Source organism: Camponotus vicinus, unplaced genomic scaffold (assembly GCF_025532165.1).
Source record: "Camponotus vicinus isolate PSW18456_S1 unplaced genomic scaffold, iyCamVici1.0 SCAF_1, whole genome shotgun sequence".
Taxonomy (NCBI): Eukaryota; Metazoa; Arthropoda; class Insecta; order Hymenoptera; family Formicidae; genus Camponotus; species Camponotus vicinus.
Window position 1 is genome coordinate 38,086,034 of NW_028141945.1, and position 17,480 is coordinate 38,103,513.

General features: G+C 32.4%; 3 protein-coding genes and 1 long non-coding RNA gene across 14 annotated transcripts in view; 2 read left to right on the plus strand and 2 right to left on the minus strand.

Moving 5' to 3' along the window:
• The window catches only part of Nmdar1 (glutamate ionotropic receptor NMDA type subunit 1), a 7,719-nt gene extending 348 nt beyond the window's left edge, over nt 1–7,371 (minus strand). The window contains exons 1-17 of one of the 3 annotated variants that reach the window (XM_083089479.1): nt 7,190–7,369; nt 6,231–6,417; nt 5,614–5,865; nt 5,073–5,267; nt 4,903–5,003; nt 4,416–4,589; nt 4,079–4,192; nt 3,790–3,949; nt 3,350–3,566; nt 3,051–3,185; nt 2,697–2,854; nt 2,071–2,305; nt 1,738–1,886; nt 1,480–1,637; nt 1,062–1,234; nt 577–830; nt 1–331 (exon numbers count right to left, since the gene is read on the minus strand). The exon at nt 1–331 is cut by the window's left edge and continues 348 nt beyond it. In XM_083089479.1, coding sequence (XP_082945605.1) covers nt 86–331; nt 577–830; nt 1,062–1,234; nt 1,480–1,637; nt 1,738–1,886; nt 2,071–2,305; nt 2,697–2,854; nt 3,051–3,185; nt 3,350–3,566; nt 3,790–3,949; nt 4,079–4,192; nt 4,416–4,589; nt 4,903–5,003; nt 5,073–5,267; nt 5,614–5,865; nt 6,231–6,407 — 2,898 coding nt within the window. In that variant the 5' untranslated portion in view covers nt 6,408–6,417; nt 7,190–7,369 and the 3' untranslated portion in view covers nt 1–85. Of the gene's footprint in view, nt 335–576; nt 831–1,061; nt 1,235–1,479; nt 1,638–1,737; nt 1,887–2,070; nt 2,306–2,696; nt 2,855–3,050; nt 3,186–3,349; nt 3,567–3,789; nt 3,950–4,078; nt 4,193–4,415; nt 4,590–4,902; nt 5,004–5,072; nt 5,268–5,613; nt 5,866–6,180; nt 6,418–7,189 lie in introns of those variants that run through there. The other 2 variants (XM_083089494.1, XM_083089486.1) reach the window with 2 other exon arrangements.
• Nucleotides 685–1,922, plus strand: LOC145965849 (uncharacterized). The gene is made up of 3 exons (XR_014436836.1): nt 685–865; nt 1,440–1,660; nt 1,717–1,922. It is a non-coding gene; the product is annotated as an uncharacterized LOC145965849 (long non-coding RNA).
• Sln (monocarboxylic acid transporter silnoon) lies at nt 7,204–14,459 on the plus strand. Of its 3 annotated transcripts, XM_083089508.1 has the most exons (9): nt 7,207–7,384; nt 8,651–8,692; nt 8,963–9,879; nt 10,313–10,575; nt 11,074–11,217; nt 11,297–11,592; nt 11,953–12,611; nt 13,056–13,276; nt 14,188–14,459. In XM_083089508.1, exons 3-9 carry the CDS (start codon nt 9,464–9,466, stop codon nt 14,367–14,369), a joined length of 2,181 nt encoding a protein of 726 aa, XP_082945634.1. In that variant the 5' UTR covers nt 7,207–7,384; nt 8,651–8,692; nt 8,963–9,463; the 3' UTR covers nt 14,370–14,459. The 3 variants fall into 3 exon arrangements, with proteins under 3 accessions (XP_082945651.1, XP_082945634.1, XP_082945642.1); XM_083089525.1 differs by lacking the exon at nt 14,188–14,459 and having other exon boundaries at nt 7,204–7,384; nt 8,578–8,692; nt 13,056–13,506; XM_083089516.1 differs by lacking the exon at nt 7,207–7,384 and having other exon boundaries at nt 8,624–8,692; nt 11,956–12,611.
• Nucleotides 10,977–17,200, minus strand: LOC145965823 (uncharacterized). 7 transcript variants are annotated; one of them, XR_014436832.1, is made up of 6 exons: nt 16,873–17,191; nt 16,018–16,206; nt 15,489–15,824; nt 13,028–13,287; nt 11,946–12,579; nt 10,977–11,545 (listed from the first exon to the last, which is right to left on the minus strand). XR_014436832.1 is itself a non-coding variant. In XM_083089566.1 (3 exons), exons 1-3 carry the CDS (start codon nt 16,860–16,862, stop codon nt 15,594–15,596), a joined length of 423 nt encoding a protein of 140 aa, XP_082945692.1. In that variant the 5' UTR covers nt 16,863–17,200; the 3' UTR covers nt 14,775–15,593. The 7 variants fall into 7 exon arrangements, 2 of the variants coding, with proteins under 2 accessions (XP_082945692.1, XP_082945663.1); XR_014436834.1 differs by having other exon boundaries at nt 11,946–12,659; XR_014436828.1 differs by having other exon boundaries at nt 11,946–12,914.
• Between the last annotated feature and the right edge of the window lie 280 nt (nt 17,201–17,480).

The following is a 17,480-nucleotide window of genomic DNA, read 5'->3' on the forward strand; positions in this document are numbered from 1 at the left end:
TAGTGAGGAAAAATTTTATTGTAATAATCTACTAGAAGACGCAATATTTCTTATTCAGTAAAAAACTACAAATTAATGTGAGATATTAAACTATGAGGTGCGACACGTCGGCGGTATAGGCGGCTGGCGACAATCGAATATCGTCAGAGCGGGAGATCGGTCGTTGTCTCAGGTCACTGTCACCTGGCCAGGCGCGACCCGGACTGCGCGAACCTACGTTTGACCTGGCAACCGTATCGACCGCCAAGCTCACTGTCGCGGGATCGTTCAAACCATTGCTTTGAATCCTTCGTTGGCAGCTCTGGATTGACGCTCGCAGAGTTTTCCGTTTCTACTTACGACAAAATCCAGTAATTTACTACTTAAAAATGTGCCAAGTCTATAATTTATAAGAAACATGAAAGCAATGTTTCCAAATGCAACTTTAAACAAATATTTACGTCCACAAGTCATAAATTAATGTAAATTGATTTTAATGTAAATTTATTATTAATGTTAATTGATTATTTCGATTATAAAAAAAATTTCGATATAATTTCATCAAATTGATTACGTCAATTGAATTGATTATATTACCTCGATCATCCCTCGCCATTTATCGGCAGCGTGTCTTGCTAGCTCCATTTTTCTCTGCTTACGTAATTGATGTTTCTTGTATACCATCTCAATTATGATTAGGCCAACTCCACCACCAATACCAACGCCGACGACAATGAATACCCCCGCCATGTTCTCCAAACCGAGGGTGTTCGGCGTTTTCTCAAACTGTTCGCATTGTTGTACGTTTCCGTGTAAGATCCAGAGATTATCGAGACTCTCCATGAAACCACCTAGAAAAAAACATTGTTAGACGCATTAACATTAGGTACTTAATATACTAAATTAAACTCATTATCAGTGTGCAGTTTCTGTCATGAAATATATTTAATATTATGTTTATTATAAATTAATACCATAAATTATAAAGATTATAATTATTGAAGCGAAAGTAAATTTTATCACATGAAAATAAATTAAAAAATGAGAACAAAGCGGATAGTATTGAATTGATGCGAGCTTACTTTCGTGAAAATCTAAAATCGCCAATGTCACGGCATCCGCCCAAGGTGATCCTTTTTGCAAACCGATCCCGTAACCCGAGCGGCCAAATAGTTCGCCAGCCGTCACCAATTCGCAATCTTGAGCTGCTTCAAATTCCAATCGCGAACTATCCCATATAAAGGCCATTAATTTTCTGAAAAAGTGATAATGTGATTAGTTAATAAAAAAATATGCAAGAAATATATCAAATAACATATTGTTATTAATTATAAATTATGCGGATAATTTATTTAATTAATTACTTTATAATATATGAAATTAAATTAAAATCAGATTTAAGAATGTACAGATTTTTAGTATATACATAAAACTTTAAGAATTTTAACATAAAATTTAAGAGTTACAGAAAAAAACAACGATTGAAAAATTGATACTCACCCGATTTTAATATCGCGAATCGCTTCTTCCGCGGTATCATAATTATTCGCCTCCATCGTACGATACATGTTGGACAATTCTACCTGGCGTCTGAAATACATATCCACGGCGGATCCCTTCACTGTCGCGCACGTCAAGTTCTCCATCGTATTTCTCAGCTTTACGAACACAAATGTCACAGGTATATCAAATTATTCACTAATACGTTTGTTTCATATCCAGTGTGTTTATTTTCAGAAAACAATTAGTTATTCTCACTCGAGCGTCGTTGATGCCGGTGAGCTTGGTCTTGGGTCGTTCCAAGACGAGGAACGCGGCCAAATTGGCAGTGTACGATGCGACGATGATCATAGCGAATCCGGCCCATACCATTCCTAATACGCGCGCAGAAAAACTTCGTGGAGTACCTGTAGATTTAATCGACGATTGAGATATATGATATAAGCGAGAATCAATTTTTAAGACATTCTTCGATTCAAACTTTGAATTTAAAGTCGATTTTTCTGAGCTCTATTTTTTTCTTCTCTCCAGGTGATATCCGATTAAATGAACCAAAAAAAAGAATGTACTATCTTTAAAAGAATATACTACCTTCTCCTATACCGCTGTTTAATAATACACCCCAAGCGAACCAAATAGCACTGGATAGATTGAGAGCGTCTTCCTCGGTGCCATCAGTGTTGGCCAATTTGAATCTACCGAAGGGTGAAAATCGATCGAGCAAATACAGGACCAGTGCCACTACATGTACCGATACCATCACCAGAATCCAAAGAGTGTTGCTGAACGGTTGTAAAAAGGATACCAGAGTAGACGATCTCGATGGCTGAATAAATAAAAATCGTTTAATACATTAATATTTATTATATAAAATGATTTATACATGAAATTATTTAGTTAAAAAAACTACAGGATGAAAAATTTTAATTAATTTTGAAATGATCATGATATGCTGGAATGCTACAGATGAAAGAATATTCAATTAAGAGTATATTATGATTCTTATATTAAAAAATTTTCTATAAAATATACATTTATATATAATTATTAAAAAAAATAATTGTATAAAACGTTTTTATTTTTAATTTTGAGATGAAAAACTTGCTTTTTTTGCAACTTTTTTTGGACTGTTTCTTCATATAATATAAGACGTAATATTAATATTAATATTAATATGTAATAATAATGATTCCAAAGTTAATTTTAGATATATGTACCTTTTTCTCAAGGATAGTGATACCCTGATATTTAAAAGGTTTGCTGAATTCGATAAATTCGGCACGTTCAGGATTGATTGTCAATGGCGCAACGATCATGTCGGCTTGTTCGTTCACAATCTCACCAATTAGACCGGTCCACTCTTTCTTTCCTCCGACTTTCGTATATGGACGAAACATGAAAGATGGAAAATAAAAAAAAAATAATTCAAATTATTAATCTTCTGACGTGTTTAAAAATAAGAATTTACAAACTAAACGATAAGTTAGCTTTTAGATTATTTTATAATGTTTTCTTTCTTTAAATATTTTTCTTATGTATATATATGTCACAATTCTAATTCAGTTACTTACTTGAACTATTTTTAATCACGTAACTGCCAAATTGTCCATCAGGCGATAGGGCCAAGCTGTATGTAAAATTGATTGTTTTCGACAATTCTTTCAATAAATCCATACAATATCCCTTACAACACAACATCCGCGTGTCTGTAAATGAAAAAGATAAATTATTACATTTTCTAAAAAATATTAAATTTTAGAAACCTATCCCACTATCTTAACGTTTCTCTTTTTACTTTAAAATCTTAGAAGTTAGAGCAAGATTTGTTACGAAAACTTGTTATTTTGTTAATTAGAGAGCAGCAACGTACTTTCGCCATCCGTTGTGTTGAAATGAGGACACGCGATCTCCTCGGCCATGCACTTGATTTCTCCATCAACCAATTCGCGAACGTAAACGAATGGCTTCTCTTCAATTGTCAGCACCTTAAGATGCGTAGGTATCATAAAACCCTCGGGTTTGTTCTTTACACGACCTGGCCATATAATGTTGGACTCGTTCACTCGCAATTTCATTCTGGTACTGTTCTATTACCGATTTGTCAAAGTAATAACAAATGTTATATTTGTAAATTCATTATTTAATATAAAAATGTAATATTCTTCGTTTACAAGATTTAATAATGTATTTGTAGCAGTTAATCATTAATATCTTATTAATTCAAGTTGTATATTAATTAATTCAAATGTCTTTTATTAGTTAAGGCAAAATCATAAAATTGTGAAAATGCTACTGGAATTATTTACTCACAGTGGGACAAAAATACTGGCCGACAGACACTTGCGTCTTATTGTTTGGACTTGCATACTGGATATTAACTATATCGTACTCGGCGAATATGCGGTCACCATTATCATCGAATGCTACTTGACCCGTTGCGCCCTGCGGTCGTACCTGCTTACGAATATACCTAATTGAAAAAGAAACAATAATAATACAAGAATAACCGCAATAATGGATTCCACTATTATTCATTAAGATTCATTAGAACTTTATTTATAGTTATTAGAAAATTAAGTATAAAGTAGAGAAATCGTACTGAAAAAGACTCTTGCCAGTTTCCCATATGGAACCGGAATCGCTGCAGTCTTTTGGCGCCTCGGTGATCTTTTCCGTTTCATTCATTTCTCGTAAGGCTGATACGAGTACGTGTCTGTAATAAATAAAAAAAGAGATAAGTCCTTTATTAGCAATTTAAAATTTCGTGATCAGACCAGCTCTCGATTAAAAATTAGTAAGAGATATTCTTTATCTTTAATAGCTAATTTTCAAGAATTGTTAATATCCGAATTAATTTTGAAAAAAATTGATTTTGAATAGACTAACGAATTTGAAATATAACGCGATAGAAATATGGATATGTCGGAGATACTGACAGACTATCGGTGATGTGTAATTTTTCTTGTGTAGCGTTGATTAATTTCAATCCTAATAAGCCTTCTGGCGCGTTCGGTGCCTCCAAAGCTTGTTCGGTAACAATCCACACGTATCCAGCACCAGTCATATTCAGGGCGGCAGCATCCCTGAAGATCACTGTCGCGTCCGTTTTCCTATATTTCACACATCCGAAGATATATTTACAGATTTATTTAAATAATTTATTTAAATAAATTAATAAATTTCCACAATTTCAAAGCCTAGGTTGCTTAAAATCAATATTACTTCGAATTAAAAACTTAGAACTTAAAATATGAGAATAAACTTTGTATAATATTAATACTTAATACTATGCGGTTAGATCATTGTATTATATAATTAGAATAAAGATGAAATAATTTATACTTTATATTATAAACTAACATTTCTTATTCTGTTCTATTATAGTTCCTAAAGTAAATGCTGAGAATCACAATAAATACTTACGAAGCATACATGAGGCAAACTCTCGACTGTGCGCCTTTCATCTCCATCAATTGCTCCAGGAAGTTGTACAATCCTGGTTCGAACTCGATGACTGATTCAACCTAAAATAGTGATGTAGTAGCGTACAATAGTATATATTCTTGTTTGTACATACACCTGATGCAACATACGAGCACTTTGATTTCTACGTCAGCCTCCAAATTTTGCGACGTTGTCTGAAAACGTCCGAGAAGCGCACGACCATCCGTGTCAGAGCTGTGGATGAAGATGATCTTCATGTAGTTGAAATACTTCAGCAATTCCACCCAGACGTCCGCTTGATGCGAATACGGCGGCACAGTTCGTAAAAATGAGACGTGGATATTCTGCAAAGACATTACTTCACTTATTGAATAATACAACTAGATAACGTGTGCAAGAGATGAGAAAGTTTAATAATTCTTAAATTTTTGGAAACATTGTTTTGCATACAATTAAAAAAATCTAGTTTGAAATATTAAATTTTTTTTATTTACTTTATTAACTATTTTCGTGATAAATCACTAAATAAATAAACAAAAAAATTTTTTAAGTCTAATTTAAAATACTAAATTTTTTTTACTTATTTTTTTTGATAAATCACCGCTTTCGCAAGAGTATTAATTTGTATTACTGTATTCATGCGATTGTGTTAAACATTGCATGTTATCTTTTTGATTTTATTCTGTATACTTTGTCCGAGAAGGCAGAATCCCTAGACGATATGCCGATCACGGGTATATGATAAAAGCCGCTGGTATAAGAAACCGCAGCCGGTGACAAGTCACCGATAAGCGGATGCGACACCACTACCCCATACACCTGTTCAGCTATCAGAGATTTGCAGACGCTCAGTGCAGTTCTGATCGGGTTGGAATCCATCTCGATTACCGTATGCTTAAATGTGACCCCTTTATTGACATATTGGAAATCGAAATTGAGATGCTGAAACATACGTAAAACATACACATGTGCACTACATCTATAGATGAATAGATGTTAAATGTATTGAATACACAATATACGAATGCCGCGTATTGTATAATATAAAAAATCTTTAAAAATAAATTTAATAATAAAATTAACATGTATATCTCGATGACATGTATATCTTTGGTACTATTTTGCACATTTCCGTAAATTGATTTCAAATATTATTTATATTATTAATACTAATTAAATATATATATGATTGAAAAAATATACATATCATATATTTACTATAACATATATTTGTATGACAATTATTTTTTTACTAACATTTTACTATTTTTCTAGGAATATCTCATCAATCATAATTTGAATCTTACATCGACTGTTTTTCCAAAGTGCGCTTTACTCTCGTTGCTGGAGAAGACGCCGCCAATCTTGAAATAACTTGGATTATTATAATTCATTGTCTTGGCGATGACGAGTCCTAAACGCGGAGCATTGTGTAAAATGATAAAGATGAGCGATAATACAGTCCTCACGTGCAATTTCTTCATTGTGCAGTTACTGCAATAAACAAATCCACGAGGTAAGTCAGCGAATTAGTAATTTTTTGATAATTTTTAAAATTTGTTAAACGCGTATGTTCCTTCTCAAGAATTTGACATTTAACGCTTATAACTAATTATAACATTATTTTGAAATAATAATTACTATTAAATTAATTTATTTCAATAAAGGTATCATGTAAATGAACAATATTAAATAATCGATTAATTGATAACAATTAATTAATAACAATCTTAATCTTTTTTAATGTAGTCTTATTTTAATTTAAAAAAGATAAATCGTGTTTGTTATTTTAATGCAACATGTCTAAGTTATAAAAAACTTATGTCAGTTTTCTTTTTAAAAATGGATATATATATATATATATATATATATATATATATATATAAAACTCATTTTCAATTAAAAATAATACTTCTTTTGGATTTCATTTATTGCTAAAGATTAATTGAATTATTGATGAGTTGGTATCCCTCTCTACAATAAACAGCCTCCGCCCTTTTTTCAATAAGTTTTTTACATTTTTGTAACGTCAACAAAACACACTATTTCAATGTCCTTATGTTTACATATATTACCTTCCTTTTTTGTATTTATGTTTATGTAAATAGACACTTATATATTTTTCAATGTAGTTCATTATATAATTTATTCTTTTACACACATTCTACAGATGCATATTTGAAAATAATAATTGTTATATTTTATTGAAAATTTCATTAATTTTAATGCGATTCATAAATTTTAGGATGAGACAGCTCTTACTTACGTATTTTTCGACACTTTATTATATGCACTCTATCTTGGACTTCTCATCCGATTCTCTGAAGCGAGACGGATGTCCAAGGATCCAATCGGGATCTACTATTTGTCACATATCAAAACTGATCCGCACCCAAGGGAAGTACACCTTGGAACAGCCCAAGTACTAATGCCGTTCTTCGAGATAAAGCGCGAGCGCGAGGTATGTAGCAGATTTGTCATCGATCCAGTCGGATGCTGCGCATAGAAGTTACCCCCATCACAGGGGGTTGATTATTGAGAAATCGCTAAATTCAAACAGGGTTGATCGCGGTAAAATGATATGTTTAAGTATTTATTATCGATATTATTATTTCTATATTCTATTTTTATGTGTGCTCTACAAATTTTTTATTTATTATGCAAGATTTATCTTAGAAGTAATTCTGAGACATTATTTGAGAGATAAATTGATGAGATAACTTAATTTTTTCAACAAAATTATCAAATAATATTAAATAACAATAAGCTAAATAATAATAAATTAATAGCATATTAATAATTTTTTTATTTTTTCCAACTTATGATTGAATTACATTCGGCTGCAGCAATTCGTAAAACAGTCATCCCTGCGTGCATTTCCCCTATAATTGCTGTTTGATAATTATGACAATCGCAAGGACAAACGATGCACGCTAGATTACGTAATGATGAGCGAAGGTCGACATCAAGGAGACAATTAAATTAAACCGCAATGCGAAGCTTTTTAATGATAAAGATTTCGAAAATTTCCGATGACTGGCAATCTCACTTCAATCGGAAAAAATATCAAATATTGTTCTCATTTAAATGACGAGAGTAAATTTTGATACAATCATCAATGTAGCGCTAACGATTCAGCAAACTAGTCGTTACATTAATCATATTTGTTCATTTACATTCAATTACATTATGAGATATCGCATCAATTGCATAATTTTAAGAAAGTATATATTATATTATTTATGCTTATTTATACATTATATAAAATTCTTATATAATAAATATTTTCTGGTAATAAATTATTACATATTACATTAAAAAGCGACTATATTTTTTTTATAAAAATGTACTTCAACTTTTTTGTAAGAATTATTGAAATAATATTTTTTTAAGACAAAGATTTGTCTAGTTACCAATATTCCAAAGACAGTGTTTCGAATATAGTAATTTGTAATATATCTTCTTTCATGAGAAAATTTTACATTACTATATAAATGTAGAAATATGAATATAATAATATCAATTTTTCTTTTGAGCAGTTTTTATTTTCTTAATACAATCAAAATCTAGTTATATGAAACTTTATATACAGGCTTCAAGCATAATGATTCATCATATTCTTGTCTTTATTGGAATACTTTATATTTTCTATAGATATACAATTATATCGAGCGTGACGCAGTCTTGTCATCATCTAAGCAATTTATATGTTTTCGGTACAATCAAGTTTCATCCAATTGCCAACACTCCGGTTGCTAACGCTCTATATGTGAGTTATTTGAAATATAGCTTGACTTGTTACTTTCTCTCTTAAACTTATAATACTATTTTTCCATATGCATGTAACCCAGTTTTATGTTGGTCGAAAAAACGATAGACTGTTTTGTTTCGTGTTCGTTATATATATATATATATATATATATATATATGATGCACACGGTTTTTCCTCTGTCAGTGCGTTCGCACGTGGGTGATTTTCACGAAGATTGTCTTTGCGCGTCAGCACAGCCGACGTGTATCGATCCTACTAAATTTCCAGTTAATGGCAACCCTCCACCACACAGACTGCGTGCGCACCCCCGAACTCACCGTGTGTTCACCGAGAGCCTTAGTCTACTCTACAAGGTCGGGAGAAGCGTTTTGATAATTAGACAAGAGGATCCTGATCGCGTCAACTTTTTCACCTATTCCTGCTCATTCAGCTTAAAAGCCAAATCAAGAAGCCTCGAAGCCCCACTGAGGGGCTCGACGAATACAGCCGTAAGGAAAGGAAAGAAACGAAAGGGGTTGCATACATCATTGTAACGGCACCATTACGATAGGTGAATATCGTTTACTAGGTAGAGAAATAAATTCGTTCTCCATTCAGTGGAGAAGAAGGTGAATCTGGTGTGGAGAGTGATTGAGGAGAAAGCTCAAGGAACCGTCAGACGACTAGAGAAGAGATCAAAGTACAAGTAAACCACGGACGACCAACCAAGTAACATAATCCAATGCATTACGGTCCCCCCGGTTCCACAGAGGAAGCCGCCGAGGAAATATGTCGCTACCACGGGAATGGAGCTTTCAGGATGCGTGTCGGGCGTCGAGCCTGCTGGTGGACGCCGACATCGGCGTCGTCCCAACGGCAGCGTCCTCCCAGGAGATGGTTGTCACAGGCAGTAGCGCGATAATCGACGAGAACATGAATAATCAACCGGCAACGCAGCTAGGCTCGCTCTTCTCCATCCATTCGGCGCCGGTATTCGACCTGAGCGGCAGTGTCGCTATCGGGGCACCGTCGCCGAATCAACCAGGATCTCTGGCGGTCCAGGCAACGGCGACGTCAACCCCGATCGTGCCGCCGCATTTGCAGAGTCCCGAAGGCACTTTGCTCGAGGATGAGGACAATGACAACCTGCTGACGATATCTAGCCTCACTGCCCGGCCGCTCATCGCTAAATCTAGGGAGCTCAGGTCAGTGTCGGGGAATGTATATCCGAGGTGCTATGACAATCAGGTGTCAAGAAGACATCGATTAAGAATTTCACAACATTTGCAATAACAAATAAAGCATATACTTTCAAAAGTACTTCAGTTTTAACAAACGTTGACCTATTTCCCTTAAGTTAATACGATTGTCTCCTCAAGTATTAAATTGATACTTCTACAGATTATTTCTCTAATATGTGAAATATCTTATCGCGTTCGCTAAGTAATTTTTTCTAAAATTTCTCTTTTTCAATCTCCAAATATATTAGAACGTTTTCCAAAGAAATGCAATTGTTCAAAAATCGTATAGCTACAGTAAAAAAAATTGCTGTGTATTATGTGCAGTGTATTCGCAAATAGTTTCATATTTTCGTAAATTCGCGAATAATTATTCGTTTGAATAACAATGTCGGTTTAGGTCCGTCAAGTGTATAGCCCCGAAAGGAAGAAAATCCCGGCAAAGGAACGAAAGGAAACCTCGAAACACCACGTACGTTCCTCTGGATGGTGGTTACGGCTGGGTGGTGGTGTTCGGCGCCTTCTTCGTGCAGTTTTGGGTGGCTGGGCTGGTCAAGTCCTATGGCGTGCTCTACGTCGAGGTCATGGAGACTTTCAAGGACTCGACTGCTTCGGTCGCATCCTGGATACCGGCGATTTTGACGTGCCTGTGTCTAGCGCTCGGTAAATCATCTTCATCGTAAAAAATTCGATTTGTTTTTATCGTCTTCTTAAGCAGTCGATCGCCTGAAATTACCGGTACTTGAAATTTGTTATCAGTTGATTACTTGTTCGTTTTTGGAATTTATTAGTTCATTAATAATTTATTAGTTCAATAATTTATTATATCATTGCATACGAGAAATTTTTGGGATTTAGAAAGTTTTATGGAAACTTTTACAAGATGCTTTTTTAAATACGTTACGTTAATGAATATTATTTTATAATAATACTTTACTTTTCATTTTACTTCTCGTGATTTTCTAATCACAAATATATATGTAAATATTAAATAATATAAAATTTTTACCCAATAACGTTGTAGTATACAATCTTCCTTTTTTAAAAATATCAGCAAGAAGCTCTTCAACTATAAATCTTTAATCAAAACTCAATTTTCTACTCTTTCTTAATATACATCAATATATCGTTTTATGCATTAAATCAATATCTCAATTGCAGCTCCGGTAACGAGTATGCTCTGCCAGAAATACAGCTGTCGAACGGTGGTTTTTGTGGGAGGACTTTTCTGCGCTCTAGGACTTACAACTAGTTACTTTGCCACGCGACTGATACACCTCTTTTTTACATTTGGAGTGCTAACAGGTTTGCTAAATTATGTTTGCTTCAATTATGTTTCCTCGACACTTTAACGCATAATTATCGAGGAAAAAAATCTTTTTAGGTATCGGCGGCGGTTTGTCTACAACGCCGGGTATAATCTTGGTGTCGCAATACTTCGATAAGCATCGTGCACTGGCTAACGGCATCTGTGTATCCGGCACTGCCGCGGGTAGCTTCATGTTCCCGCTTCTGATCGAGTTTCTGGTGAAAGATTTTGGTTTCCACGGCACGATATTGCTGTTGGGCGGTTGTATGTTGCACGTGTGCGTTAGCGCGACGCTATACCGGCCACTAGACGAAAATTACGCACCTGAGGAAAACGTCTTGGTAAAGATCGAGAACGAAATGAAAGAGCAGGTGAAGATTTTCAATAAGTTTAAAATCTTCTCAATTTATACATACATATATACATACATACATATATATATATATATATATATATATATATATATATATATATATATATTTACTATTGATATCAATATTTATTAGATATATCACAGACTATTTTTTGATATCTTTCTTCTTTAATATTATATATTTTTTTTACATATTAAAAATATAAAAATCTAGTTTCTCAGTTTTGCTAATTTTTTTTCTTTAAATATATCCATATTTTCTTCTATTGTGTCGTTAGACAAAAAATATAATCAATTTATAATAACGATTAGTCGATAGACTAGTGTAAGTGACGATGGATTATAATTTACTTTCTAGCAGGATCAGGACAAGTCGACGCAACAGAAACTGGAACTGTTATTCGCCAACGATCCAACTGCCCGACACAATATGCTGAATGAATTGTTTCACCAGAACAGCGGTGTGGTGGCGGTCGAGTTGACAGATAGCGACGAGGAGAAGGACGTGATGGGCGAGGGTCTCCGCATGAAGCCCATTTCTAAGATTCGCAGTTCCAGCATCCTGCACAGCGTGGAAGATCTATCGACGGATTCGACATGCGTGTACAAGGCAAGATCATCGCTGAGATCGTTGAGATCGTCTGTGACGGCAATGGGCCCACCAGAACAGCAACAGCCACCGCCGTCGCCGCCAAGCAGGTTGCCATCCTTGACACCAACAGCGGCGTCGACGGAATCCAAGATCACGTTCATGCAGAAACTAACGCGCTATATCGATCTCTCGCTGCTGAAGAATCCACAATTCATCATGATGTGCATCTCCGTCAGTTTGATGTCCACCGGCAGTCCGTACATGCTGTATTATTTGCCAGCGTACGTCCACGCTGCCGGTTACACCAAGTCGGAGGCTGGTTATCTAGTAGCCATCTCCGCTGCTCTCGACTTGTGCGGTAGACTCGGCCTCGGCTGGCTGTCGGATCTCAAGCTATTTGATCGACGGAAAGGATATATCGGAAGGTGAGCGATTTTATTTACGCACGACATGTGCTTTTGTCTTCGTGAAATCTAATCCAAGCGTGAAAAAATGATTATGGAATATGTCGCATCTCGATTATAAAAAAAAAATAACAAACTTGATGCTATATAAAAAATTCTTATCTTTATAATAATATTTCTGATCACATTTTGTCAAATATCACAAAGATCAACTCTGATATTTGTAATCGATTCGTTTCTATTTGTTTTATTTTCTGTTCCGAAATTACCACATATGAAAACTATTTTAGGATCCTGGAGATTCTATTTTACACTCTCTTCAGTCTGAATATTAAATAAACAGACAATTAAGTATCTCGAAATGATATTTTTAGTAAAATTCTTCAATGCCTAACAAAGCTTGAAGCAAATACGGATCAAAGCATAATTATTTATACCGATGTCTTTTCTGTTGTCATCGAGTAGTGTAGTGGGTGCCGGCGTGGCGGTCCTCGCGATCCCGATGGCTCACTCCTTTTACGTATTGGCGTGTTCCGTCGGCATGTATGGACTATGCCTAGGTTGTTGGTTTCTCCTAGTTCCCGTCCTGCTCGCCGATCAATATGGCACCGACAAAATATCGTCCAGCTATGGTCTGGTGAGGATGTTCCAGAGCTTCGGTGCGATTTCCATTCCACCACTCACTGGTACTTTTCAGCTGTAGAACTATATACTGTTATTTTCCAAAAGCAGTCTTTAAATTTCACTTTTTTAATAAATATTCTCTTACATTCATTAATTATATTCACATAATTTAAATTTTTATTAATTATTTTAAAAATCTAGAACTATGGGGAAATAATGCACGAAATATTTCTCGTGCACTCTCAGAAACAACAGCAAGAATATTGAATCATACTATATATCATGTTAATTATGTGCACATAATTATGTCAAAGGTGCGAAGATAAAAATATAAAAGCTGCATGCGCGCATACAATATATATCAGTTTATGGAGGATGCTTTTTAGTTCAATGATTTTTTTATGATGAATTACCTTGAGATTATTATCAACATCTTTTTTCGAGATATTATTTTATATTTCTCCAGATTTTATTTTTCTTCTCTTAATAAAATTATTTTAACTGATATAATATTGTATTAATATAATTAAACTAATTAGATCAAATATTATGCAATCAAATTATATATTAATATATAAATTTGAAATCGATATTTCTTAGAGAAAATTTCAAAAAATATCACATGTTAAAGAAAATCCATTCAAATTACAAGTGATTAAATAGTGGATATTTTCACAAATTAAATTTTATATAGCAAAATCTTATATTTCTTATTTAATTGCAAGTAAATCTCTAAACTTAATTTTGTATGAAGAAATGATATATCTGTTTCTAACATCAAATTTTTTATATTAAGAAACATGAGCTAAAAATAAAGAATTAAAGAATCTATCCCTGAAATGGATTCCACACACATGATACTCTTTATATTTAAATCAGCATTATATATATCAACATATATATTTATTCATTTTTATAAGATTCTCTCCTATATAATAACTCCTATATAATTCTCTTCTATAAATTGTTCCAGGTTACTTGCGTGATGTAACCGGAAGTTATACCGTGTGTTTTCTGTGTATGGGTACATGTATGGTTGTAGGAGGTTTACCTCTACTTTTGGTCAATGAGAACCAGACAGATCCAACAGCAACAAAGCTGCCCGTAAACACCGAGAATAACAATCGTCAAGAGGATACTACCGTAAAAGAGTAAATTATTTTGAAAATGTGATCGTTGATAATGTGAAGTGATCTAATGTGTAATAGGAAAATAAATAAATCATAACAGTTGTCACAAAAAAAAGAAACATTATTGCATTTATTGAGCTTTTTCCAAGTATTAATAAACTCCTATTCATCGATTTGTCATTTTCCGTATTGCGAGTATAGTATATTTTTGCAAAATGTGCAATAGGTAAATTTAATTAAAATAAATTAAATATAAATTAGAAATTAATACATTGTAAATGTATTTTATCTGTCAAATTATTCTTCAAATATTTTTGGCATTTTTCTTGACATTTCAAAGTTTAAGTACTTCCCAATCACATATTATTTCTGATTAATCCAAGTAATCTACTGAGAGCTTTATGAGAATAATAAACATGTTAAATATAAATCCAGTTTTAAAATAAAATCTTTTTATCTTATTTATCTTTATTATATACATTTTTATTATATACAAATCTTTATTACCATAATTCAGCCCTTAATATATATGTATACGAAATTGATATTTTGGAGAATTGTACACAACATTTAAAACGACGATGACAAATGTAAAAAATTATTTTACAAATAAATCTAAGTATTTATGTCAGTAAAGTACACATTTTAGGTCATGACTTTTACGTATTTTTAATCTTCTTAATAGGTAAGTATAACGGTTGCTATAAAATAGATTTGGAAGATTTTGTTAAACTGTGATGTCTGTAAACTTTAAAGTCTGTATTTGTATTCCATTAAGAGCTATATATGGCAGTCATGATTACAAGTCTGACGTAGCAATTACATCACTATATGTAATTTTAATATCGGATGAATAAAATTCTGAATCTGAGATACAAATATAGGCAGTATGAATGTGCCAAGAGAATGCAAAACAATAAAATTACAAGTCTATATGTCTCATATACAACACATACACAGTTTTGAGATAATCACAATTATCAATGAAAAATAATCCAATAGCATGGTGACATAAAGAATATTAAATTGATTAGAGACTTTTTATGGCAGTTAATTATGTTTGTAGATAAATCTGTATAGGGACTGAAATCGATGTATATCGGTAAATTTCCGATGCCGTAGGAACTCGCATTACACTGCTTACCTTTGTTTTATTTGCGCCTCACCACTGTATGTAGTAAAGCAATCATGTTGAACTGATGTCAGATTTGTCAAAGAGATACACATGTATCTGTATCTATTTTTAATTTCATGTAGGCTTCCAAGCTACCACTCTCATTTTGTTGTTCAGTTCTTGCAATATGAGAGAACAAGTGAGTTGTTTCTCTGGAGATAATCCATTGATCCCATCCATTTCATCATCATCATCACCTACTCCACTATTACTGCCACTCTTGCCCTTTCCCTTTCCTTTCCGCTTCTTCTTTTTGTTCAACTGCCGACAATCAATATCATTTGCAGTATCTATGGTCCGTCTGATCTAAAAGAATAGAATAATTTCTATATATAATAATATGAAATATTTTGATAGAGAAGAAATATGATATTTTATATGCAATAATATTAAGACAGAATATACTATAAATACTATATAAATCTATGCAATTGAGTATTACTGTAAAAATAATATTTTATTTTCTATAAATATTCTATAATATAATTCTAATTATTACTTTGGTATTTTTCTTTGTCTGTTTGTCATATTCCAAAGCATCATAATAATTTGGTTTCTCGCGTTTAATACGATTAGTTCTCCTTGTCTTCATCACTCCACCATCAGGACTTGGTGGACTTTTGATGGAATTGCGCCGTGCATTGAAGAAGGAATGTCCACAGCGACAAGCTTTACAGGCAACAGGTACCTTATAAAATATATTATAATAAAATAATTAAATTTATACATATATACATATACATATATATATATATATATATATATATATATATATATATATAAACAATATATTTTTATTCAATGCATAACGAATTATGGCAAATAAATAAAAAAATATATATATATATCAGCAACAAGCAAAAAAAATTTTTTTAAATAATGTTTATTAATAAAAATATTATTAAATAAAATCTTTTATATATAATCAATATATTATAAATATAAATTATTTAATCATTTTCTCCTTCTTTTTTAATTAATGTATTAAATTCAATCAATATTCGATATAAGCATAATATGTGTGTGTGTGTGTATATATATGTATGTATGTATATATATACACACATATATATATAATGTAATATATATACACTTAGAAACAAATCTACAAGAAAAAAAATTATATTTTATTTCTTATTCTTATTTTACATATATTTTTAACATCAAATTTATCTATGAAAAATTTATTTAAAATAGAAGACATTTGATAAGCATATAGCAAAGTAGAAGGTAGAATTATTCATGGCGGATTGAGAATATTATAAAACACAAATAATATATAATTTTATGTATACGATATACTATATTTAATAAATAAATATAAATATGTACAAGAGAGACCATTTAAAAATACCTGTTGTTCGCACTTGGGGCATCCTTTGCTAATCGTCTTAGTTTTGGCCATATTTCGAGCTGAATTCTATCGCAATGATAGACAAAGAGATTATACCTTTCAATTCGGAAATATAAATATATAGCAATCGTAACAAAGAAACAAGCGATTGTGGCTCCTTCAATGCAGTTACTCAGCGCCGCCAACTATATGATATTGAAATATCGATGTGTATGCACGCGCGCGCGCGAACTCTACATGTGTAATATTTAACTACATATCAATTACACAATTTTTATACACATAATTTTTATAGAAAAATTCAACCGAAAGAAAAAAAAAAAAGATACTTAAAATATTAGTAAATTTGTTTTTTTAAACATACATTTTATGAACTCCATATTCTCTGTATTAAACCTAAAATATTAGAAATTATAGATTTGGATCGTATTTATATCATTTTCAATTTAAGGCCTTTTTAATATCCTATGTATAAAAGTTCAATTGAAAATTTAATATTGATTGTAATCAAGGGAAAATTAAATATATCTTTCTTTATAAGACATAAAAGATTTTCTTATATGATTAAAAAAATAAGAGTCAAAATTTAAACAGATAGGTACTTGGAT